The sequence below is a fragment of the Amyelois transitella genome, chromosome 8, assembly GCF_032362555.1.
Source record: "Amyelois transitella isolate CPQ chromosome 8, ilAmyTran1.1, whole genome shotgun sequence".
Lineage (NCBI taxonomy): Eukaryota > Metazoa > Arthropoda > Insecta > Lepidoptera > Pyralidae > Amyelois > Amyelois transitella.
Genome location: NC_083511.1, coordinates 7,554,388 through 7,580,573, shown reverse-complemented (window position 1 = coordinate 7,580,573; position 26,186 = coordinate 7,554,388). Strand labels below are relative to the sequence as shown.

Below are 26,186 nucleotides of genomic sequence, written 5' to 3'. Positions count from 1 at the left end.
TTAAAAAAACAACCGTTAAAATTGTTAATCACTGACATTGGATAATAGGTCTCGTGAGTTTTGGAGGTCACATGAAGAATTTGATATCCATAAACAAATAAACACACGCGAGTCTTTATTATAGCAACTCTTAACTGAAGGCAGGTGAAATTAGAGACGGATTAAACGACCTTTGGGTATTAAAAAAATTTCTAAACATTATCTTAGTATAAATTAGGAATTTAATTGTAAGCTGCGGAAATATGGGGTCCGCTAATATTTTACAAATGTAGTATAAATATAAATAAATATATTACATTGGCAGCACAGAATAAGGTAATAATGCTTTATTAGGCAGCATTATCCGTTTACATAGAAAGTGTCATAGTTACTTGTGGAAAGTCAATAGCCCTGTTTCATATTATATCAGTCTAATCATTAATTTATTTGATTTTAAATTCTGAGCCCCATTCACTTTACTTTCCCGGAATTCCCAGAGGGCACGGCAATATGTCCTTGACATTCTCTTCTCATTGGTAAAACCTTTATTAAATCCTGCATCAGATCCCCTTCCGGCGATATTTTTTCCTCTACATTTCCCAATATTTATGCCTTCATGCTAAATTTCAGCTTCCTACGCCAAGTATTTTAGGCAATATTGTATTATTGTATGTTATTATTTGTCAAATTTTAATATTAATATCTAATATTACTAAAAAAAGATATTTTTTTTATCAGGCAAGCACTTACTGAATCAAATTTTAGGTTAAATATGTCATAACTTTTATTGATAGGGAATATTTTCACACATTGTTCATTATTATAAAAGCACGCATGAGTCAATTCGGAAATAATCTTAAATTAAAAAATTAACTTCTTCTACACTTGCGCTCTTAAAGTGGTAAGTAGTAACTAAAAAAAGTCGGGTTTGATGTCAATTCCTTGTGTGCTTTTATTGAAAAATGTTTATATCATTCCATTAAATTTCAATACTCCTCTTGTCCTAAATACCCAATTACCCATCTATACCTATGTGAATTCGAATCGTCCAATAAAACGACGCGTTCACTGTTCACAAATAAAACAAAAATAACACCTTCATGGCTACAACTACAAAACTAAATAATGAAAGTAAATTGGATAGATCACCGGTAGCTCATTGATATAAAAACGAGGGCATTACTCACAGAAATTATTCAGTTACCAACTTTAGCAGCATCAACATGTACGCAAAGGTGTGTTGAAGTATTTAATTATAATTTTACCCAATAATTAGGAACCAAGAATCATTCGGATATATAAATTATTTTCTGAAAATCATAAATAACAAGTAATAAGTTAGCAATGTAGTAAGCTACATTTACTAAGGTAAAGCAGTTTTAAATTGCAAAAGGGGTTTTAAAGCTTTTACTTGCTATTTCATTACTTGATACACCTATAGGTAAATTTTGTAGGTGCTACATTGACTAAGGATCCTAAAGTGGTTGCAAGCCATCGACAACAGAAAATACGATTATTTTCTCATCTTTTTTGAGTTATTACTTATATTCTGCATATTGTGCCGTAAGCACGCACATGGTTTATTAAATATGGTACATATATATATTAATAAATATATTTGTTTTTATTTCAGCTGATCGTCGCTCTGTGCGCTGTGGGCGTCGCCCACGCTGGCGGTCTCCTGGGAGCCGCTCCTCTGGCCTACAGCAGCCACGCCATCGCCGCGCCCGCCGTCATCACCAAGACCATCTCCCCCGCCGTCTCCTCAGTCTCCTCCTACTCCACCCACACCGCGCACGGCTCCCCCGTGGCCTACGCCGCCGCTCCCGTCTACGCCAAGACCTACGCCGCTCCCGCTGTGACAGCCTACGCCGCTCCCGCCGTCGCCGCATACTCCGCCCCCGTCGTGACCAAGACCATCGCTCCCGCCGTGTCTTCTTACTCTTCCTACTCGACCACCACCGCTCACGGCTCTCCCGTCGCCACCTACGCCGCCGCTCCCGTCGTAGCTAAGACCTACGCCGCTCCCGCTGTAGCTGCCTACGCCGCGCCCGCTGTGGCTGCGTACTCCGCTCCCGCTGTTGCCGCGTACTCCGCTCCCATTATCGCCAAGTCTTACGCCGCAGCTCCCGTAGCGTCCTACTCCGCGTACTCTGCCCCCGCATACGGCAGCTATGCCGCCCCCGTCGCGACCTATGCTGCGGCTGCCCCCGTCCTGAAGTCTATCTCCTACTCCGCCGCTCCTGCCATCGCCTACAGCGGACATGACATCGGCTATGGTGCCCACGGTGCCAGCTATGGTTGGTAAACTGAATCTATAGTACTTTTATGAGTACAACAATTGTAAATAGACCAAATAAAACATGTTAAACAAACACATTGGATTTCTATTATTTCCAACTCAATCTTTATACAAGTTAATGCCAATTTCTTTTTCTTTGTCCGCCTATTTGGCATGGCATTAGGTCAAAAACTAAAAAAAAAACGACTATGCGCGAAAAGTTTAATCTGGAATTTATCCTTGAGCTGGAAATTTGCTTGCTCATAAAATCAGCAATCCTTCTATTTCTTCAAAATACTATAAAAAATGTTTGATAGCTATGTTAAACAATAAAATTTTTTTAACACAAGCCTTTACTCGCTCTTAGTCTATTTTTTTCTGGTGTACCTACAAAATGATAGTAATATAAAGAAACAAACATTAGCATTAATCATTCATAAAGAAGTAATATAGTATCTGCATATTTTTTATCAAATCTACTATTTATTCAGTAAAAAGTTGCAATTTACTACTATAAATAGTTTTTACTGAATTTACTGATATATTTTACTGATTTTTACTGAATAAATAGTAGATTTGATAAAGAATATGCAGATACTATATTACTTCTTAATGAATGATTAATGCTAATGTTTGTTTCTTTATATTACTATCATTTTGTAGGTACACCAGAAAAAAATTGATAGACATATACCTACACGGAATAAATAAGAAATTTGGGTTTCATTATTTAAGATTCATACAGTTTGTTTGCTATTGTCTCTAGCGGTTCTCTTTATTATTATGCGTTACTCGTTCTTCAGGTACAAAGCTGGTATCATAGTGAACCAAAACTAATCAAAGAATAAGAAATAATACTAAGAATATTGTAAGTACAGATGCCATAACTGTTGTGAGGTCAAAAATTTAGGCAGTTTTCAGACCCATTCAAGAAGAATTTTAAACGTTATAACTCAATAATACCTTATATTCATTCGAAGAAAATAATATTTACAACGTTTCTTAACTTTTTTAAAGCTAACAAACCACTATAAAACACAAATTTAAGCTCCATACCCCATAGTGATAACTGAACAATAGTAACTAAGTAGGTAGGTTAGGTTCCTATTGTATTATTCTGAAATATTATTATGAAATATACTTAATAATTATTATGAAATATATAACGGTCTTGTGGCAAGGAGTAACATTGTGTGTCAGGTGCTTCTCTTTTCTTGCAAACTTTAGACGTCAACCAAGGGACAGGCTTATAAACTTGAGTTTCTTCTATTACGGGCTAACAACTTGTCTTAATTTCACTATTAATCTATACTTAATCGCGAGCTTTCAGTTTTACGAGACTGTTGGCTCTATCTATTCAGAGACGTGATTATGTACATAATTATGTATGTATTAATTTATTATTATGTATGTATTTATTTATATTTATGTATAATTTTATAGTATTATTTAGATTATAATTATGTATTTATATATACATACATACATATAGTCACGTCTATATCCCTTGCGGGGTAGACAGAGCCAACAGTCCTGAAGAGACTGACAGTTCCTATTCTTCTTTATATTGGTGCCGGGAACCACACGCCACCCGGGAACCACACTAAAATACTTATTTGTATTTAAATAAGTATTTTAGCTAACAATTCAAGAATAGTAGATATTAAAAATTTAATACAACTTTTTTCATATCAGAGTATCGGTATGTGAGTGGATTTGGAACATAATAACTAATATTGACTTCGTCCGCCTTAAAATCTCTAAAACTGTTAACTTATGTTATTATTCCGATAACTAAGTTATATTACTGTTTAGTTTCCTTAAAATCAGTTCAGTATTTTTGCGTGAAAAAGGAATAAACAAAAATTACAAACTTTTGCATTTATAATATTAGTAGGATTCCAAATAACCGTGTGGTTTCCGGCACCTTAGAGTAGAACCACTTCATATCATTCCCATGAATATCCTTAAAGGCGACTAAAGGATAGGCTTACAAACTTGGGATTCTCTGATAGACGATGGGCTAGCAACCTGTCACTTTTTGAATATAAATTCCATCATAAAGCCATACAGTTTCTTCAAGACTGTTGGCTCTGTGTACCGCGCAAGGAAAAAATGTTTCAACTAGCTGGGTGTATGCAAAATCTTATAAAGGAATATCGAATGTACTATAACTTTAGCAAAACTATGCTTGTATCCTTAGTAGTATAATTTCAGCAAATTATAGGGTTCTTTTAAGGTTCGGTGATAGTTTCTGAATTTTACTAGACTGGTTCAGGCATGGAAAAAAAAAGTTGAGTTTATCACAATCGTATATTTAAATTGATCTATTTACAATGTTTGTACTAAAATGACTATTGAGGGTCGATTCAGTTTACCAACCATAGCTGGCACCGTGGGCACCATAGCCGATGTCATGTCCGCTGTAGGCGATGGCAGGAGCGGCGGAGTAGGAGATAGACTTCAGGACGGGGGCAGCCGCAGCATAGGTCGCGACGGGGGCGGCATAGCTGCCGTATGCGGGGGCAGAGTACGCGGAGTAGGACGCTACGGGAGCTGCGGCGTAAGACTTGGCAATAATGGGAGCGGAGTACGCGGCAACAGCGGGAGCGGAGTACGCAGCCACAGCGGGCGCGGCGTAGGCAGCTACGGCGGGAGCGGCGTAGGTCTTAGCTACGACGGGAGCGGCGGCGTAGGTGGCGACGGGAGAGCCGTGAGCGGTGGTGGTCGAGTAGGAAGAGTAAGAAGACACGGCGGGAGCGATGGTCTTGGTCACGACGGGGGCGGAGTATTCGGCGACGGCGGGAGCGGCGTAGGCTGTCACAGCGGGAGCGGCGTAGGTCTTGGCGTAGACGGGAGCGGCGGCGTAGGCCACGGGGGAGCCGTGCGCGGTGTGGGTGGAGTAGGAGGAGACTGAGGAGACGGCGGGGGAGATGGTCTTGGTGATGACGGCGGGCGCGGCGATGGCGTGGCTGCTGTAGGCCAGAGGAGCGGCTCCCAGGAGACCACCAGCGCGGGCGACGCCCACAGCGCACAGAGCGACGATCAGCTGAAATTATAGGGAAAATTTTGTTTTGATAAATCACAGGCCAAATGGATATCGTTGAAATTTGGCACTCAAATTGACTCCGGGACCTAAACACTGTAAAGAATTTTTGGAAATTCCTTAAGGATATTCCTATATCCTTGGTATAACAGATTTTATTCCAAGGAGGTATGCAGGGCAGTTTCTTTTATACTTTTCGTATACCTACTTATACGAAACGTACATTGCAAATTTCAATATGAGAGAATGTGGTAGTAGTATAATTTGAAAATTAAATGTTGTGTTTCCTCTTACGGTATTCACAAGAAGAGAATTGGTTCCACTCTATACTGTGGGAAACCACACGGCTAATATATTTAATCACAAAAACTATCAAATCCTTTCGAACGGAGACAAAAGCCTTTTTCAAATCACTGAATCCAATTTGAAACACGAAAATGCACTACGGAAATAAACAGGGTCTCCAACACACCTTTGCGTACATGTTGATGCTACTAAAGTTGGTAACTGAATAATTTCTGCAAGTGATATTCAGGTTTATATACGATACGAGCGAATATTGCCGTTGTATTGTCCGTTACTTTCATTACTTAGACCATGAAGTTGTTACGTTCCGTAGGATGTAAAGATAATTGAGATTTTTACGCTTATGAAATTTTTACAAGCACATTTTTTTTTCAATCTGATTTAAATTGATGAGTTACGAATGAATGATACTCAGTTCCATTCAAAGTTATCTAAGTTTAATCCTAGTATTTGTTCAAATTAGTATCAGTGCAACTAAAACTCTTATAAAGAGGGGAAAACGCGAGGAAGTCTGCACTACTAAAATCACAGGAATAGCCGAACCTAAAGATCCTGCAGCTATACGGTATTTTTTTGGGACTAACCTAACCCCTTCGAGCATCAAACTCACTGAGGCTGTTATTTGATCTCGTTTGTGAAAAAGTCAACTTTTCTGCAATCTGTAAGAAGGTCGTCTGATCATCTGTGAATGATGAATATAAATTATATTACCTAGATTAATTAAACTCATTTCTATTTAAATTATAATATTTTTAACATTTATTATTGAAACCAATACAAAATTAGATTTTATTGACAGGATTCTAGCAAGGTCACGAGATGACAGGATTCTCACAAGGTTTTGTTTTTATTAAACGGTTTTATTTTATTAGAATAACTTAATTATAGATTGCTTTTATTAGATTAGCACGCAATTAGCTTTATACCGTTATTCTCATCATGAAATTAGTGCTAAACGTAATATTAAACTAGTCATAATGCATATATTTTTTTTTAATTACGACACTTTTTTGTCGTATACAAGTAGGTATAAAAGTAATATGACAGCTTAGCTCAAAAATAATATTGTGGGTTTAATTGTTTGGATTTGGTCTTTCTCACTCGCACATTCTTTTGCTACAGTATATTAGCAGCTGTTTTAGGTACCGAGGTATACATACATAAGTCAATCTAGGAATCAATTAGAAAGATACCGATACCTATATACATACATTTATGTAACAAATTTTACATAATATTTCATTGGATTTTGTTACATTTTCCACATAAAAACGAACGATCGATGGAATTGTTAAAGAGTTAATTGATTGTGAACCTTATTCGATTGATCGAAAACATAATTTACATCCTTCTATGATATATCATTTGCATATTGTTACAATTTGGAGATGGCATTTACCAGTTTTTTGCGAGGATATAAAAGCGCGAAGATGATATAAATTACATAATCTGCCATCTAGTTTTACACCGAATATGTTCGGAAAGGTACTGTGTCTTTTTTTATTAAAAGGTAGTGCAAGTGGATTTATGTGACTCATTAAATTATTTGTCGACGTTAATTTTGTCATTAAAACCAAGAACAAGGCTTGATTGTAATTAAAGAACTCAATAATATTTCTCATTGTGATTTAACATTTTTTTTTAATATAGTTATGTGGAAATGTATGATGACAAGTTTCATAATGACTGTTCTAAAATGTATGTTGGCGTGCCTGATTGACGAAGTTTTGTTGTGGTGTTTATTATGTATGGAAATAGAAATCTGAAAAAAGGTAATAACTTTTTTTATGTGCATGGTGTGTAAGCGTACTCCAGGCCCGAAACGCGACTGAGAACGCGAAGATGAGAGTGGTGAAAATCCTTGGTTAACTCAAAATGTTGACACGGATTTTGAAAATTTATTATTTGTTTTTTAGTTATTTTACACTGTTGTGAAGATTGGTAGCGTTAGCCGGACGACAAAGCATTTGTGAATGCAGCTGCCATTTTAGTTCAACTTACGTATGTATGTCTGTATTAAAATTTTGTTTTAGCTCGTGGCCCTTCTCCTCATCGCGGCCATCGCATCTGCCACTTACACAGGTCCTCCAACCTATGGATACGGATCCACAACAACCGAATCATACAAGGCACAACAAGGGTCATTTGGTCCAGTCGCTTCAAAGTCTGGACTCAAACCATACAGTGGACCAACAATAACTGAGATCCCAACCCCTGTTCCTGGTACATTTACTGCGACAACAAAGAATGGAAATCCAGTATCTATTCCTTCATACCCTGCAGTTCAGTATCCTACAAAGAGTAATGCCATTTCCTATTCATTTAATATTCCTGCAGCAGCATATCCTAGTCAATACTCTGGAGTGACTGACTATCCAGCTTCATATACCCCACAGTCTTATGCTCAATCATTTCCTCAGGCGTACCCTCAACCTTCACCTCAAGTACAACCTCAAATCTACTCTTATCCTCCCCAATATCAAGGTTATCCTTCTCCCAATCAGGCTTTCCCTGTTCCTGCTCAATATCAGCCTTACCCTGTACCTCCTCAGTATCAGACTTACTCTCCTTCCAATCAGTATCAAGCATATCCTGCACCCCCTCAATATCAAACTAATCCCGCTCCTTCTCAATACCAAGGTAATCCTTCACCTGTTTATCCTCCTCAGTTTCCAGTTTATATTCCTACTCAGAATCAAGCTTATGCCCCTACTCAGTATCAGGCATATCCCGCTCCTGCCTCGTATCCCGGTTACCCTTCAGGAATCCCTGGGGTACTGCCAAACCCAAGTGTGCAGCCTTCATCCCCGGTCCAATACTCCTCGGCGCCTGCAGTATCGCGGGTGCGATACAGTGGGTCGGATGGCAGTTATTCTTGGAAGAAATGAATGCCAAAAATTTGTAATTATTTGAGACTGGTATATTGAAATAAGGTTACGAATAAATTTGATAATAAGTGGTGATGAATTTAATTTGTAATTCTGTATTTAGTATCTCACTTCACTTTTCCCACCCTTTCCTGATTGCGAAAGAATATTACTATAATATGCTACTGTTGAAACTAGTGAAATAGGTAGATAAGAAAATACAACCATTCTAATACCGAATATAAGTACACAACTGGGTTGTTATTTAAAAATAATTTTATAATTTGTGTTGCTTCGCTTATTAAAATTCATGTATACTTAATTATATAATCAACCGATACATTGGACGTGAGCTTCTTATATTAGAAATCTAGTTTATTTGAATTTTAATATAAATTTGTTACGAGTAACACTGTTTATCATTATTCATTTATGAATTGAGATTTTGATTGAATGTGAAGGCTTTAGTAGCTAAATGTCGATTAGTTCAATAAGATGTCAATCATCAAAATAGTAACAAAATATTATCATTAAAAATGTGATACGTTAATACATTTTGTCACTATGTATAAATAAATATTTTTTTTTTAAACCGTTTAAGGCTTAAAATCAAATTCGCTCATAGGATTAATTCTTAAACTACTTTTCAAGATCTGAAAATGCACTCAACGTTGACAAGTGCATTGTGTGAGGTACAAATAAAAAAAAATCATAAAACCTTGAAATTTATCATTAACATTTGAATTAAACGCAATAATATAATGTTGATATATTTTTATTCATTGGATCAAATGATAAAATGAGAGAAATAATTAAACACATTAAAATTTTGTTACAAATTATATTACTCGTATTTTATTAGAGAGGTGTATAGAAATCATTTTTACCATGCATAGCTTGCATCTGAGCTGGAGTAGGAAACACGAGACACAGCTGGAGCAGAGGAATATCTTACTGCAGATCTAACAATAGGTGCAGACGCAGCGTAAGAATACGGAGTTGATGCGTAAGAGACTGGGGTAGAGATACCGATAGAATGAACCGATGAATATGCTAAGGTAGGAGACGAAGTATATGCTACGGTAGATGATGGTGAATAGCTCGTGGAAGCAGGTGCAGAATAGCTTGACAAAGCTGAAGAGTATCGCACTGGGACTGAAACTGGGTAGTTGGCTGGAATTGAAGAATAACGTACAGATGGGGCAGGATACGAATAACTTGAAACAGTAGGTACACTAGAATAAACTGCTACTGGAGCAGAAGAATATGATGGAATAATAGGTTCTGGGGTAGCGTAAACGGGCGCTGATGTATATGCCTTTATAGCAGGGGGATTATACGATTGCAAGTTCACTGTTTGGTAAGAATTTGCTAATTTATCTGGTGCTGCCAAAGTCACTGGTGTAACTGATTTCAATAACGGTGCTGCGTAGGTAGTCACAGGTATTGATGCATACGCCACTGGAGTTGCTACAGTTTTAATAGATGATGTATCGTATCTCGTGAAAGATTGGTAAGAAGTTGCAGGTCCTAGTGGCCTGGCATATGTTGTTGGAGATGTTACGTACGTTGCATAGGCTGGAGCAGACGCATACGGGGCATATAATGCGGCTGTTGGTTGGTAAAGATTACCAGCAGATGCAACTGCTGCAATGCAGAAAAAAACAGTTGCCTGCAAACAAAACAACATGGTAAATTATTTGTTAAATCAAGATATATAAAAATTGCAAAAATTTTAAGTATAACTATACCTGTGGAAACATGTTTGCAAAGTGACCTGGTCTATGTATTCGTAGTTTGGCATCCAACGTTCGCTTTTATACTTGTCAGCCCATCATCGAACTGGCGACATTAAAATAATGCAAATTGTCACCGCAATGTCAAGGTGTATTGGTTCTTTTAATTCGCAAATCGCGTCAAAAGATCAAATATATAAAATATTTTATTAGAATAAATTCTTTGAATTAAATCTTTGATTCCAAGAAAATTATTCTTTTCATTTAAACTTTTTTATTAGGGGTGGTAAAAAAAAAACAGAAATAACAATTGCAAATTGATGAGATTATTGATAACTATGTGAAAATAAGAAATCTCTTCACTTTTTCATTGAACTAATTACTGTTAAATCCATGTACTATTATTAAGTACTACAAAGATGTAGGGATAATAAAAACATAATGTTCACATTTTCATGTTTATGTATTTCGTTTTCGTATCTAAAATATTTACATGTACTGCTAATATAAATAAATAACAAACAGGTACAATTCGTATCCGAGGATTTCATTTACCAGCCATAGCTTGCACCAAGGCTGGAATAGGAGACATGAGAAACTGCTGGAGCGGCTGAGTAGTGGACAGCGGATTTGAGGACAGGGGCAGCGGAGTATGCGACAGCGGGGGCTGCGGCGTAGCTCACGGCAGGGGCGATGGTCTTGGTTACAACGGGAGCGGAGTAGGAAGAGTACGCAACGGCAGGAGCGGCGTGGTAGGCGGCTACAGCGGGAGCGGCGTGGTAGGTGGAGATGGCGGGTGCGGCGTAAGTCTTAGCCACTACTGGGGCAGCTGCGGCGTAAGCCACAGGGGCGGAGTGGGTGGAGATGGTCTGGTAGGAGACAGCGGGAGCAACTGCCTTGGCGACGACGGGAGCGGCGGCGTAAGTTACGGCGGGAGCAGCGAGGGTCTTGGCATAGACGGGGGCAGCCGCCGCGTAAGTCACGGCGGGAGCGGCGTAGGTCTTGGCGACCACGGGGGCTGCGGCATAAGCCACAGGAGAAGAGTGAGTGGAGATCGACTGGTAGGACACTGCTGGGGCTACAGCCTTGGCGACGACGGGAGCGGCGGCGTACGAGTGGTAGGCGGGGGCGGCGGCGTATGAATGGTAGGCGGGGGCGGCGTAAGTGGCGACAGCGGGAGCGGCCGCGTATGTCGCCACAGGAGAGGCGAGGAGGTTGCCGGCGGAGGCGATGCCCGCAGCGCACAGGAAGATGACGACCTGTTACCAAAAACGATATAATGTATTATTGTATTAAACAAAAATGAATTGTTAACTTCGAATGATCCTGATATTCACACACAACCGTAATTTTTTTTTGACCAAGATTAACAAATTAATTCATACCTTGGAGTACATGTTTGTTGTTCGTTGATCTGGTTTGTAATGATTTTTTGGGCACCGACTTTCGCTTTTATACTGGTACCATAAACTGGTTGATATTATGTTTGCATATAAGTTGATCGCCCCGAGCACTTGATTTCAATGCAATGTCAAGGTTCGCTCCACCCATGGCCCAAAAACATAATAATATGTAATCGATGTCAATATCAAATCCGTAATTTTGTGGCTCAATAAGGAAATAATTTACGGTAGTAAATTGAGTGTTAATTACACCGTTAATCATCTACATACTCATTATGATCAAGTTATTAAAAAAAATATTTTCAGCGCGCCCCAGTTTCATCGATAAAATTTTAATGAGTTTGTAAAACTATCAGAAGCTTGTTGATTGACATCATTATTTGTTACCCATTAGTGCTTTAGTATTGATTTTTCAGTGGAAAATTTGAACTACAAACTTAATAATCCAATTATTTCATACTTATACTTCTTATTCTTTGGTAACCATGACATGTTTTATGGAAATAGCTTTTCTTGAATGCTAATTTTAACCTATGAAATCAGTTTCACTAACTTCTATTATAGAAAAAAGAAATTTAGGTACAATTTATTCAATAAATATTTAACTGAGTCTACCTTGCAACAATTTTGAAGTGTTGTTAGTAGTTTAGTAAATTAAAATTAAAGTAATAATTTCATTTCTATGAAGGTAGACAAAAGATTGCGAAGAACAACTAGAGGACTCGTTTTTGTAGGCGATGGGGTAACAATTTGAATCTCAACCTGTCACTATTTGAATCTCAATTCCATCATTAAGCCATACAACTGAACGTGACATTTCAGTCTATGCGAGACTGTAACTCTGTCTACTCTGTTAGGGATATAGGCGTGAAGAAATATATGTATGTAGATTGCAACAAACTATTAGTGATGGATTATAACCATGCTTTTTAAATGATAAATTGCGAAAGTTCGTACTTACTCTCTGAGCAAGTAACCTATGACGGTGTCTCTGTAATCATCGAGTTACGAGAGTAGAATAGTTCAGTAATCCATTGGAAACTGTTCTTAATTAAGGAGGTTGATACGACATACGGAAGCTCACCATCATAATGTATGACAAAACTTCTAAGAAGAAAAAAATTTTTTACTATCTCGCGTATTTATTGAGAATCGATAAAAAAATCTGTATTTTCTTGAAATCTTTACATAATTTTAATTGTGCTAGATAAGAAATCTAGCACAATTAAAATTATGTAAAGATTTTTAATAAACAATATTTAATAATTTGATGGTTAAAAATCATTTACCTAATTTAAGTTGTTTTAGTGTACTTTGTTGATAATATGAGAGAATGCATCTGGATATATGTAGATACTTTATGGTGAGAGATGGAAATAGAGAGCTGGTAATTATACGAGTATTTTCATGTAGATCGTATTAGGTGTAGTCTAGGACATAGGGCGTCTTCATCTTCTTCTTAATAAAATAAATTGTAACGGGCATAGACTGCGGCTATTCAGAACACTGTTGTTTTAGATTTCATTTACCAGAAATCGCCCCGATAAAATAATATCCATAGAATAACTGTACGTCATTTTAATGAAAATAAAAACAAATAAAATATCAAGGAGCATGATAAGGTGGAGAATGTGTAATGATTATTCTTGAAGAAATAAAAACTTAAGGATTTAGTTTGAAGGAAACATGTACTTAAAAATAATAAAGTTGAAATTTTTTTATATAAATATGAATACTGCCACAAGAGTATAATTTTCATTCTTATTTGCTGAAGTTCATCCTTAGAATTCATCATTTTAAAATTATGATGGTATTTTTTATAAATATAGAAAGGTATTTCCTTCTTAAAACATAGGTATTACAACAAGGAGGCTAAAATACTTTTATTTATTTATTTATTTAAACTTCATGCACGTAAAATGTACAACAGGTGGACTTACCTGTGAATACTTTAGTGTATCGACCTTCATACAATTTACGTCCTTCTTAGACACTACTTAAAACTCCGAAATAAGAACCTATGGGCCTTGCTTCGCATATTATAAATAAACTGACCCTGGTCCGGCTTAAAATATCTTTCAATGATGAGTTATTTGCAATATGAAGTGAAAAAAGCACACTACCGCTTTTTTTGGTAAGATCATATCTCTTAACAAGAAATGACTTAAAACAAACATACAATATACCAAGTAACCAAGGTAGATAACAAGGTAGCCAACCTGCTAGATGTTAACGGTAAAAAAAGAATTTAATGTTTACGTAATGCTTGTTATGTAAAAGAAGTTCAATCTTTATATTTAATGTAAATTAAAAGTCAGTTCTTTGTTATAATTTTGTCCATCATGTCAAGATTACCATATTCATACATCTCACATCTGACCTACATGCACTTATTCACACTACACCTACATGACTGAGGCCTGCCGAAGTGCGTAGGTACATTTGTCGATATATGCTCACTCTCGATGAAACACTCTCGATTTTATTTAACCTTTATAAAAGATTATTATGTATAAGATAAATCAATTTGTCAGTTCGGTCCATTTAAATTTTCTTGCCTTAATCTTCAATTTATCAGAGATGCGAAAGTTTAAACTGATACAAAAAAGGGATAAATCAAAAAAATATATGATTGTTATAAAATATGTATTTTCATATTTATAATAAATAAATTCATTGTATAGCACTAGTTCAAACGTAAACAAAGTCTTTGGTTATTTACCAGCCGTAGCTTGCGCCCAAGCTGGAGTAAGATACATGAGAAACTGCGGGAGCAGCAGAGTAATGGACTGCAGACTTAAGGACTGGACCGGCAGAGTATGCCACAGCGGGGGCGGCAGCGTAGCTCACGGCCGGGGCGATGGTCTTGGTCACAACGGGAGCGGAGTAGGAAGAGTACGCGACTGCGGGAGCAGCATGGTAGGCGGCTACAGCAGGAGCGCCGTGGTATGTGGAGACGGCAGGAGCGGTGTGGTAGGTAGAGATGGCGGGCGCGGCGTAAGTCTTAGCCACTACCGGGGCAGCTGCGGCGTAAGCCACAGGGGCGGAGTGGGTGGAGATGGTCTGGTAGGAGACAGCGGGAGCTACTGCCTTGGTGACAACAGGAGCGGCGGCATAGGTAACGGCGGGAGCGGCGAGGGTCTTAGCGTAGACGGGGGCGGCTGCCGCGTAGGTCACGGCGGGAGCGGCGTAGGTCTTGGCGACCACTGGGGCTGCGGCATAAGCCACAGGAGAAGAGTGAGTGGAGATTGACTGGTAGGACACTGCTGGGGCTACAGCCTTGGCGACGACGGGAGCGGCGGCGTACGAGTGGTAGGCGGGGGCGGCTGCGTATGAATGGTAGGCGGGGGCGGCGTAAGTGGCGACAGCGGGAGCGGCCGCGTATGTCGCCACAGGAGAGGCGAGGAGGTTGCCGGCGGAGGCGATGCCCGCAGCGCACATGAGGATGACAATCTGAAAAATTAGATTAAAATTAATTTAAAATATTAATCATTTATGACATTATTTTTTTATTTCGTACGAATATTTTCTCACCTTGGAGTACATGTTTGTGTTGTGCGTTGGTCTTATTGGTAATAATAACTGAAGCTTTCGCATTCGCTTTTATATGAGCAGAGTGAAACTGGTATTGGTACGATATTTGCGTGGAACACCCGAGGCGTTTTCTGGCAATGTCAAGGTAATGCTCCACCTATAACCAGGCTGTTAATGAAATTGTGTAATCGATGTGCACACCAGAAGCCAGTTATTAAGAGTATTATTGGACCATAAGGAAATCCGTCTCGGAAGTACAACGATCAGATGAGTTTTCTTTGAATTTCCATCGCAATAATTAACATGAGCAATTACTGTAATATAAGTTGAATGATAAGTTGATGGCGTAATTTTATTAGATACTATTGTGTTTCACGATTCGTAACTAGATAAGTATTTCATGGTGATGAGCTAAGTTATCATTAAGTATTGCCTGTTATTCTGCTGTCAATAACAACATACTATATGAACATATCGGTTTTAATTTCGGAAAGTATAATATGCTTTTTGTTGGTTCAAACAAAGACAGATATATGCTTACATCTGATTGTCACTACTTTTATGTTGTATATTTTCTTTAGTAGTTGTGAGAAACTTCTGACTATCTCGAAAATACGCTAAAACACAAGACGCGTTTTTTCACATGATGTATTCATTCATAATGAATTTAAAACAAAGAATAGAGTACAATCATTTATTTCAGTTTTCAATCCAAGTTTTGTCTACCAGTATTTTCCGTATGAGCCGTATCCGTAGCCAGCATAGGCGGGAGAAGCGTAACCGCCATATGCTGGGGAGGCGTAGCCGCCATAGGCTGGGGAAGCGTAGCCGCCATAAGCCGGGGAAGCGTAGCCGCCGTAGCCGTAAGCGCTGGGACCATGGACGCTGTATTGTGATGCGTATGACACGGCTGGGGCGTAGGCTTGGCTGTAGGCTACTGGGGTGGCAACTTGCTTAGAGACTGCTACGTGAGAGACAGCGTGGCCGCCGACGTAGTTGTTGTAGCCTCCGTGTCCGTAGCCACCGTAGCCGCCATAGGCTCCGTAGCCACCGTATCCGCCGAGGCCCGTGCCGTATAGGGCTCCAGCGCGGGCTAGGCCGATAAAGCAGGCAATTGCGGCGATCTGGAATAAAGTAAGATTTATTATTTCATAATGTTATAATTCTTATAGAAGTGCTAACCTATCGTCTATATCCCAGCCTTACTGGTATTGCGCTTGATCCCTGGGTTCACTATATAACCAAAACTTGGTGGTTTGACGAAATATCTTTACACAGTAAGACTGTTGTTTAATTTTCGCTACTTAATAAAATGATGAATAGGAAAATAATTGAGTATCTAATACCATTGTAAGCTCAATAAACATTCTCAAAATGTATTCAAGGGTAGGGAATTTATGATTATTTCTGTTTTATTTTTTATGCTTACAAATTTTATAAAGTACATAGGGTAAAAATATTGGTGTCTTATTTTTTTGGCAAGTAAACGTTTGTAATGTTTTGATAGGATTTGTCTACGGCATCTTATTGGGTTTGTGATACTGTTTAAAATTATAAAAAAAGTACAATTAGGCGGTAATAAATAGGAAATTAATTTAATTTAATTATAAAATTAAACTAGGATAATGCAAAATTAAAAATTAAATACCTTTGCAAACATTTTGCTGGTTTGATGATTTTTCTTCAAAGGATGATGAGTGAGTATATTGTTTAAAGCATTGTTTTGTGTTTATATATGTTTAATGTAGGAAATAAATATTTGAACCAAGGTTCAGTTAGTTTGGAAAGCGAACCGTGACGAATTTTAATTAACGAGGTAAATGATACACATAACTTATATTAAGAAATGTGTTAGGTAAGTATGTATGATTTGGAAGTATCAGTTAACATTATGATTAAATACGAATGCATAGTGACTCTAGGAACAAAAAATTTATTATCTTCTTATTGCAGTGTTTTTTAATGCGTACGGGCTGAAGAAGAATCTGTTTTTTTTTCAAGTTGTCTCCGATTTGTTCAAGGTATGCTTGTCTAGAGCTCTGTCTTCCTGCTTTCACATTTTCACTCTACTTCTATATTTGCTTACTTAAGACATAGTTTTTCATCTTCTTCCCTCTGGAAAAACTCCGGGATCTTATGTAAGTATATACTTATGTTAACATCACACAGAGCGTTGGTGGTCGAATTAGTAAAGTGCCCGGTTAAAATGCGTAATGGCCCATGTTCAAATTCTACCCCGGTCACGGACCCATGACTATTTTCGAAGTTATGTACATTATGTGTCAATACTCACCCTTGATCATATCGTGAGGAAACCTGAACATTCAGGCAACTGAATGTGTAATCATGATCGATCCAATACTGGTTCGGTTTGCCTGCAAAGTTTGCGGAGGTCAAATTAGGAGTCGCTTCGTGTAAAAAACTTACTCAACCAATCCAGGATCCATGGTCAAATACATATTCCGGGCTCCTCTCAAATCAACCCAATACTGCATAAAAATAATTTAAGAGCGTTGATAGTCGAACTGTTAAGGTGCCCTGCTTAAATGCGCACGTAATGCGGGTAGGGGCACAGGTTCAAATCCTACCCCCGCCATGTACCAATGACAATGATTTTTTCTGAATTATATACAAAAGTTTGACTGCTAACCGATGCTCATATCGTGAGTAAACCTGCACATTCGTTTTAAATGCATACATGACCCAATATGGGTTAGGTTAAATATAAATTTATTTTCAAAATTGTATAAAAGGTATTACTTATTGTCCTCACATCAATTAAATCTAATTGCATATATGGACGCTTCCAAAGCGCATGCGCAGGATTACGATCGTATGGGCGCACCCCGGGCTCCTCTCCATAAGGTGGGGATGTAACGAAGGTGTACATTAAATATCCCTAAACCAGGTTTGTGTCATGAGGCAGTCAGCTTTTAAATCTGTGTGAAATCCGCAGCATAAGACGTATCATCATCGTGCTGTGAGAATTTTGAAACAGACTGGTGAGAATGACTGAACACTTCGACATGTTTATATTGTGTCATCACCATATCATGTCAGTTTTGCATACATACATATAATCGTCTACATCCTTTCCGGAGTAGCCAGAGCCAATAGTCTTAAAAAGGCTAAAAGGCCACGTTTAGCTGATGGCATGATGATGGAATTCAGATTCAAAGGTTGCTAGCCCATCGCCTACAAGAAGAATTCTAAGTTTATAAGCCTTTCCCTTATGAAATGGAGTGGTCCTATTCTGTAGTACCAGGAACCACACGGCACAGTTTTTTTTACTAATATAAAAGTAAATATATGTGATTAGATATAATGCGAAATTTTAAAGGCTGGAATTGTGCTTAAAAGTACCATTAAAATGGAGCTGGAGCTTGTACAAAAATGTACCATGAAATTTAAGAATCTAACGAGTATATATTTAACAGGTACCTATAGAGATTGAAACGTTTCAGACATTAACCTTAACCTGACAAGGTAAAGCTCATTAATATAATAATAATTTTAATTAGAATCACTTCATTAAGTGTATATGAGAAGTTGCGTTTAAGCTACCACTGTAATTTAAATGATTATAATACTAATGGACTCATGGCATACTCAGACGTTACAAGCTATTATTTTTTTTCATTTGAACCAACCAAATCAAATATACTTGTACTTATGTACATGGGATATTATTCCTTTATTTTACGTTAAATGATGATATTTAAAATCGTTCATAGACTTTTAGCCATATTTTTCATTTCTAACATACAGCTGAACGAGGCCATTCAGTATTTTCAAGACTGTTGGCTCCATCTACCCCGCAAGGGATATAGACGTGATTATATGTATGTGTGCATGTTCAATATTTTGTGGTTACCAATGACAGGTTGAAGGTTTCAAAACTAAAAATAAAAAAAAGACATATGCGTAATAAATACCTAAACATTTATTCACTTGAAAATAATTTACAGAAAGAAGTCATTATGATGAAAATATAAATAAACCATAAGAATCCAGGGATAAATACAATTACCTATTCAAAGTTACCACGCGTATTTGCCGTATCCGCCATAGCCGTAAGACAGGGCTGGAGCATACGAGTATGAGGCTGCTGGGGCAATAGTCTTGACAATAGGAGCGGAGTGAAAAGACACCGATGAAATAGCAGGAGCAGCGTAAGAGATGGGAGCTACAGTTTTGATAATTGGAGCGGCGATAGGGGCAGCAGCAATGGTCTTTATAACTGGTGCAGCGGCGTAAGTAGAGTACGCTGGGGTAAGTCCGCTGTATCCGAGACCACTGTACCCGAGGCTACTGTAGCCGAGGCTACCATAGCCTAGGCCTTCTCCGTAGCCTAAGCCGCTGTAGCCTAGTGCACCGCCAAGGTAGCCGGCGCGGGCGAGTCCAAGGAAGCAGAGGAGAGCAGTGATCTGTTGATGATAAAAACAGGAATTTGCAACAAGAAATAATAAGCTTATGGGCACATATCTTAATTTATATTAAGAACACCCGTTGATTGGTGAATGGTGCTTTATTTCTCTTTCATCTTTGTGCCTCAACGTAAGCTTTAAAGCAAGCAAGCTCGGAGTTAGATATTTTCCAGTTAGAAAGAAAGGTCTTCGGCATTCTTAAATTTGGCGTCAGCATTGTTTTCACGACACTATAGGTTAACACTACTCCGACACTAAAGCTTACTTTGGCACTATCTACACTTCTATATTTATTTATCCATGGATTATCTACACTATCTTACCTTTGCAATCATTTTGATTTGTATCTTCGGTTTGTTTCTGAAGTAGAATGATATTTTGGAAAGAACTCATCGTTTATATATGTGCGAATCTCGGAAATCGGCCTCCATTGTCAAGGCTCAAATTTTTGACTAAGTGGTTCATTATAAAGTTACACAAACCCTATTTTTAAATGAATATTTAGTTTTATAGCGTGCGGAACGAAGGTGAATATGAATATTCAATGCAAGGTAACGATGGGTTATGTTGCGAAAATTGCGGAAGTATTCATTTCCTCAGTGCATCCAAATTGTATAAAATATCAGCTTGCATCGATGCTGTGAGCATTTCCTGATGGCGACTATTGGGAAGTAAAGCAAAAATCTTGGTTCGAATTGTAAGCTTGAATTTTTATAAGCTCAAATTTTGGATTACGATGCGGTCTCTGAAACACTCACAAAAAGATGAAATAGTTCTATTTTCATCATGACTGACGACCGCGGATCGAACACGGGACCTTTCGGTTCAGAGGTGAGAATCCGAGAAATATCATAGTAATATTCATCAATCTTCTTAAAATATCAAAAACGACCCTAATGACGCTACTCGTATCCATAATAGAAGTGACATAATTTTCAAATTATGAGATGCAAGAAGTTGATGCGCTCGAGTTAATAACATATTCAAAAACTTTTTGTGCTTTTCTAATCAATACATGTCATCAGTACCTACTACTGCCTACTCGTGACAAGTGTTATTGATAACTCTTTGGTAAAAAGATTGAGTGTAGCTTTATTGAAATCATTTATTATTCTCATGCCACGATCATTCGATTTAGAACAGCAGAGGTCAGTACTGTAATTCAAGTTCATTGACCTCTGATTATGCAATGCACAATCTAGATTATGGAATATTAGTGAAAAAATGTGGTGTGGTTTTCGGCACCAACAGAAAAAAAATAGGACCACTCCATCTCTTTCTTATGAATGTCGTAGAAAGCGACTTAGGGATAGGCTAATACTTTGAGTTTTCTTTTAGGTGATGTAACTTATTTGAATCTCAATTCTATCATTAAGCCAAACAGCTGAACGTGGCCTATCAAACTTTTCGAGACTGTTAGCTCTGACTACCCCGCAACGGAGCGTAACAAACAGACATTGGCATTTATATTTCTGGATTTGAGGAAAATACTTACAAGCAATGAGATACGAGGCCGTAGACTGAACGGCGTCGTGTATTTTTAAACAACTGGTGTTTTTATTAACAGATTTCTTCGAAAATGTGCTCAGATTATTAACTTAAAGGGCATAGCTATCAAAAAGATTTAAAAAAATGTAACGTCTATAGGGACTCGACTCTTAGACTTATTTTGTATTATATATATTATAGATAATTAAAGCGAACTACCTGTTTCATGTGGTTGATTAGAAAAGGACATTTATTTGCCAATGGCTCTAACATTAATCTCAAAAGTCCAAGGCACCAACTAATGCAGACATAAATCGTGCGATCTAGTAATTTAGTATAGAACTCATGGATTTGTAATGTAATATAACGAGAAAACAGAAGTGACACATCGTATAACTTTGTGATTGAATAAAATATTTTTTATTTTTTAAAAACCTAGTGTATTAGCCAGCAGCTTTGTTTGTGTTTTGTTAAAGGAAAGTAAATATGTTTTAAGCGAATTTGTGACACAATAGGAAAGCAGATGAAAGCCCAAGACAAAGTTAAATTAATTTAAAAGATTGAAATAGAAAATTTGACATTTGTGAAAACTAAAAATTTTAAAGATCTGTATGAAAATTTAATAAAATATAATGGATTAAATTTTTATGTACTTATAAACTACAGTAAAAAAAATTTTGTAAGCGGTGTGGTATCTTATAGTGTAGTATATTTAGTAGTAGTAGTAGTGTAGTATAGTAGACAGAGCAAACTATTTAAAAAGGCTCAATACACGTTTAGTTGGATGGCTTCATGATGATGTACAAATCAGAAGATATATTTTTGTCTTCTTTTTAATTTGTTCTCGTCAATCAGCACCTTGCGCGTCGGTATGTAGAGCTAGGTGTGTCCGAAAGGATAGCAACTTTACTATTATTTCATCGCAAAAACATTTTTATGATCAACACAATCTCGCAATGTCGTTAGTTTTTTGATGAATATTTATATTATTAACCCATTTAAAAGAGGAGGTTATGTCGGTTTGATCGATATAATAAATAATATTTTAATTTAACACTTATGTTATTATTCAACGTAAATAAAGATTTACAAATGTATAATATAATTTAGCTATGAAATGCTTAAACGTGAGTTGTACCAAAAGATGCCTTATTTTTTACATAAAAACTGTATTAAATGTTAAAATAAAAGTGAAATCATTAATTACAGGAGGCAAAGTGGTGCTTCTTGGAGAAATGTAAACGCTCGAAGAGATGAGGTTACTCAACTAATCTTTATAACATAAAATTCATAGTTAAAAAATGGTACATACAGGAAAAATAACATAGTTTTCAATGTGAATTCCATGCCTTCCATGTTCTTCACCTATTGCTTATGACTTTATGCCTTTTAAAATAAATAACTCAATGAAATGAATGAATGAATGTGCCGTGTGGTTCCCGGCACCAATACAAAAAAGAATAGGACCACTCCATCTCGTTCCCATGGATGTCGTAAAAGGCGACTAAGGGATAGGCTTATAAACTTGGGATTCTTCTTTTAGGCGATGGGCTAGCAACCCGTCACTATTTGAATCTCAGCCAATCAGTCTTTTCAAGACTGTTGGCTCTGTCTACCCCGTAAGGGATAAAGACGTGATCATATGTATGTATGTAACTCAATGAAAATTGCATTTAGGGTGGCAAAAAGAAAATTCACAAGATTTTGTGAACTAAATCTTTGCAAATGTGTTCACTTTTGAAATGACGTCATCTGATGCTTTAATCGGAATACATTCGTAGCCTTTAAGATTGCAATTAGTCCTTGTAAACTGCTAATTATATTTAAATGAACCATTTATAGTCTCTTTTGAAATAATTCGACCATATGTCTTTTCGGCGAACTCAAAAATTGATGCTCCGCTTGCCAATTTTGACCTTGTTAAGTAGGCCGTGCGAAAAAGTCGTGACATAGTTTCATTTTGCTAGTTAAAAAGCCCTAAGTCCAATTTAGTATGGGTGAGAATTATCTTATCCTACTAATATCAATAATTGCGAAAGTTTATAGGGATGTGTGTGCATGTTTGTTACTTTTTCACGCAAAAACTACTAAATAGATTTTTATTGCACATTGCGGTAATATACTTAGCTAAGACATTGGAATAACAAAATAAGTTAAGTTAGAGTCTTGGTTGGACAAATATGCAATTAGAGATACAGTTGATAATTATTTTAATCACTTAAAAAAGAGAAGTTTCTTCATTATATGATTCATGACTTAATCACTTTATAACTATATTTCCTTCAAAATACATACCTAAAAAAAAACGTATCTGATAATATTACGTGAATCTATTATCACACCTACCTATTATTATAGCGGATTTTTTGTTTATAATTACTACCTGTTTGTTTATATTGAGTTACCAATTTTAATTAACAAGATTTTATATAATTAAGAAGATTTTTAACTGCAAATGTAATATGTAGTGTTTTAATTAAATTATGCCTACCAGTCGGATGTACATAACATTGACCTATAAAAATAGGTAATAATAAATTACACCGACGCCTTTAAATGCAAAAAATATGTAAATTGAATATGAACTTTTCTCGTACAATTTTTACAATAATTTTACGTGAATTTTAGTTGTGGTTAGTTGGACAACAACAATACTAACCGTATTAAAAACTTTAGTTAGTTTGCAGTTTCTTGGAAAATATTGTTTAAGCATAAACTGTTAAGTTTAAACTAATAACTTTTTCACCAGTGTTTTATTTATTTAATAATAAAAACAAAAGACTTTTGAATTTAATTAAGATTTATTCGTTTCACATTATAAAAAATAAATATAAAATAAAATTTTGTATAACAACTAGATTTACAGTCGTGGTGATCACCAGCCGTAGTTGGCAGCTAAGCCGCTGTATGACACGTGAGAGACGGCAGGGGCCGCAGAGTAGGTCAATGCGGACTTCAGGACGGGAGCGGCGGCGTAGGTTGCTACGGGAGAGTGCGCGTACGCCGCTACGGGAGCGTGCGCGGCGTAGGTTGTTAGAGGCGCGGATGCGGCGTAGCTCGCGATGGGAGCGGGCGCGGCGTAGCTCGCGTATCCCAAGGGAGCGTGGGCTACTGTCGCTACGGGAGCGGCGGCGTATGTCGCAACTGGAGCTACGGCCTTAGCGTAGAGGGGAGCAGCGTGGGCGGTCTGAGTGGAGTACGAAGACACGGAGGACACTGCAGGGCCGACGGCCTTGACGACTGGGGCGGAGTAGGCGACTGGAGCCGAGTAGGCTAAAGACGGAGCCGCGTATGCGGAGAGCGCTGGAGCGGCGTAACTTTTGTAGACAGGGGCTGATGCGTATGCGTACGGGGCCGCAGGAGCGGCGTATGTGAGCGGCGCGGCGTATGATGCACCCAGGAGACCGCCAGCGCGAGCGCTAGCCACCGCGCATAGAAGTACTATAAACTGAAAAAAATAAGAGTTGGAATTATAAGATTATTTTATAGATATAAATATTGATTTTAATATTTGCTGCCAAAGAAGAAATTCTATGAGACTTTTTTATATGAAAACGAAAATTATTGGTGCAATATTCTTGTTATCCTAACATAATAAATAATTGTATGGTCTATTTCCAAAAACTAGTACTCAATTGACGTACCTATGTGGAGAGTAACATGACTTTTTTAATTTTACAGACTATAAGTGCAAGTGGGATAGTTTAAATCAAATTTGATATAGATGTGTAATACGACTAGATTACCTAGATAAATCATTTGATTTATCTCGTGCTACCAAAAGTTTTCTACATCCCGTAGTTTTGGCTGTACCTACGTTGTCTATCAGTCAATGAGTAAGTTATTTATATTATGCAAGAAAAGAATGAATTTCTATTATTTGCCTTGATATCTATTTTACATAGTAGAAGAACGGAAGCAATCCATTTTCAGTGTTTAAGTTATGTGACTTTTCCGGAAAATACGAGTCGCTATAAATTAAAGCCATAACTTTGTGTAAAACATGACCAAAAATATTGGTTTGAAATCAAATACTACAGGAAAAGATTCCATTTACTTTTAAATTAGACAAATTTTTTTCTTAATAATGATCAAAACAAGCACCTTCCCTTTTTATAAATAGGTTAAAAGCTATTACTCCATGTAAATGCAACGTCACATTTATAATGTCTCAACTAATTTCCTTCTAAGAACTACGTAGCACCACTTAGTACAAATCCAATTTCACTGAAAGATGACGTCACATTAAACTAAACACCGTACCTTGGCTGCCATTGTGCTATATTGAACCCACTACAGCAAGTGATGTTAAGTAAATCTGCTCTTCAACTTATATACTAACTGGTTACCCCCGTGTATGCACTGGCATAGTTAGAACCCTGTCGCAAATGTCAACCAAAAACGGACGGAGTTGTACAGTTTTATGTGATTACAGTGTAAAGACGTGTGCTTGTATGTTATCTGGGAATTAATACGTTACCTTAGTATTTTATTAGGTAAATAAAAAAAGCAGATAGGTATTAGTACTAAATAATGCAATTTATTATTAAGTCGCGTTTGCTGGCTTGCGTTACGCACTGGCCGGTTTAACCGCGTCGTAAACAGAAGAGCAATAATCTTTTCGTGTGTAGTTTTTATTTTCCACAAAACTTGTATAAAATGAAATATCATTCAAAGGTTTTAAATTATTTTAAAAACATGCTAGGTTTTGCAGATATAAAATTGCTTATATATGAATGTTATTTAAAATAACTGTTCGTGTAAAATAGTTTGAAAATATGTAATAAAAACTTAATCGGTATATATTACAAGTGATCTTGTAATTTTCAAAATATCGTCCTTATAATCATCGTATTAGGCAATTTACTTGTAACGAAATCTTTTCGGTTTTACAGGCATGTACTTTGGCGTTTGTATTTAAAAAATAGAACCTAGATATCTAACCTTATTCACGAATAATTGTTTGAATTTTCATATTTTTGAGCTTTGACGCAAACTCGGAAAATGAAAAAAGTTATTGAATAAAAATCAGAAAAACGTTAATGAAAATAATTTATGTTTTTAAATTAATCGTTACCTCAGTAACTAATATGTAGGAATAAAAAGCAGGTACTGGCAA

At 37.1% G+C, this 26,186-nt stretch overlaps 3 protein-coding genes across 3 annotated transcripts; 1 reads left to right on the top strand and 2 right to left on the bottom strand.

The window, feature by feature from the left end:
* Positions 1–1,202: 1,202 nt before the first annotated feature.
* LOC132902000 (cuticle protein 16.5-like) lies at positions 1,203–2,287 on the top strand. Its single transcript, XM_060945487.1, has 2 exons — positions 1,203–1,214; positions 1,613–2,287. The coding sequence occupies exons 1-2, from the start codon at positions 1,203–1,205 to the stop codon at positions 2,285–2,287; spliced, it is 687 nt and encodes a 228-aa protein (XP_060801470.1).
* Positions 2,288–4,634: 2,347 nt separating this feature from the next.
* Positions 4,635–11,618, bottom strand: LOC106135916 (ice-structuring glycoprotein-like). Its single transcript, XM_013336328.2, has 8 exons — positions 11,601–11,618; positions 10,785–11,474; positions 9,367–10,151; positions 8,612–8,732; positions 7,985–8,204; positions 7,715–7,844; positions 5,779–5,824; positions 4,635–5,309 (listed from the first exon to the last, which is right to left on the bottom strand). Exons 1-8 carry the CDS (start codon positions 11,610–11,612, stop codon positions 4,635–4,637), a joined length of 2,679 nt encoding a protein of 892 aa, XP_013191782.2. The 5' UTR covers positions 11,613–11,618.
* Positions 11,619–14,336: 2,718 nt separating this feature from the next.
* On the bottom strand, positions 14,337–25,355 carry LOC106135100 (pupal cuticle protein G1A). Its single transcript, XM_060945527.1, has 3 exons — positions 25,331–25,355; positions 23,977–24,515; positions 14,337–15,003 (listed from the first exon to the last, which is right to left on the bottom strand). Exons 1-3 carry the CDS (start codon positions 25,340–25,342, stop codon positions 14,337–14,339), a joined length of 1,218 nt encoding a protein of 405 aa, XP_060801510.1. The 5' UTR covers positions 25,343–25,355.
* Between the last annotated feature and the right edge of the window lie 831 nt (positions 25,356–26,186).

Coding starts and splice junctions, on each gene's coding strand:
- LOC106135916 (XM_013336328.2), bottom strand. Junction 8,733..9,366: donor TCAGATGCAAGCTATGCATG/GTAAAAATGATT, acceptor ATAACAACCCAG/TTGTGTACTTATATTCGGTA. Junction 8,205..8,611: donor GAAAGGGTGGGAAAAGTGAA/GTGAGATACTAA, acceptor GAGGGGGTGCAG/GATATGCTTGATACTGATTG.
- LOC106135100 (XM_060945527.1), bottom strand. Junction 15,004..23,976: donor CCTGCCGTCTCTCACGTGTC/ATACAGCGGCTT, acceptor TCCTGTGGCGAC/ATACGCGGCCGCTCCCGCTG.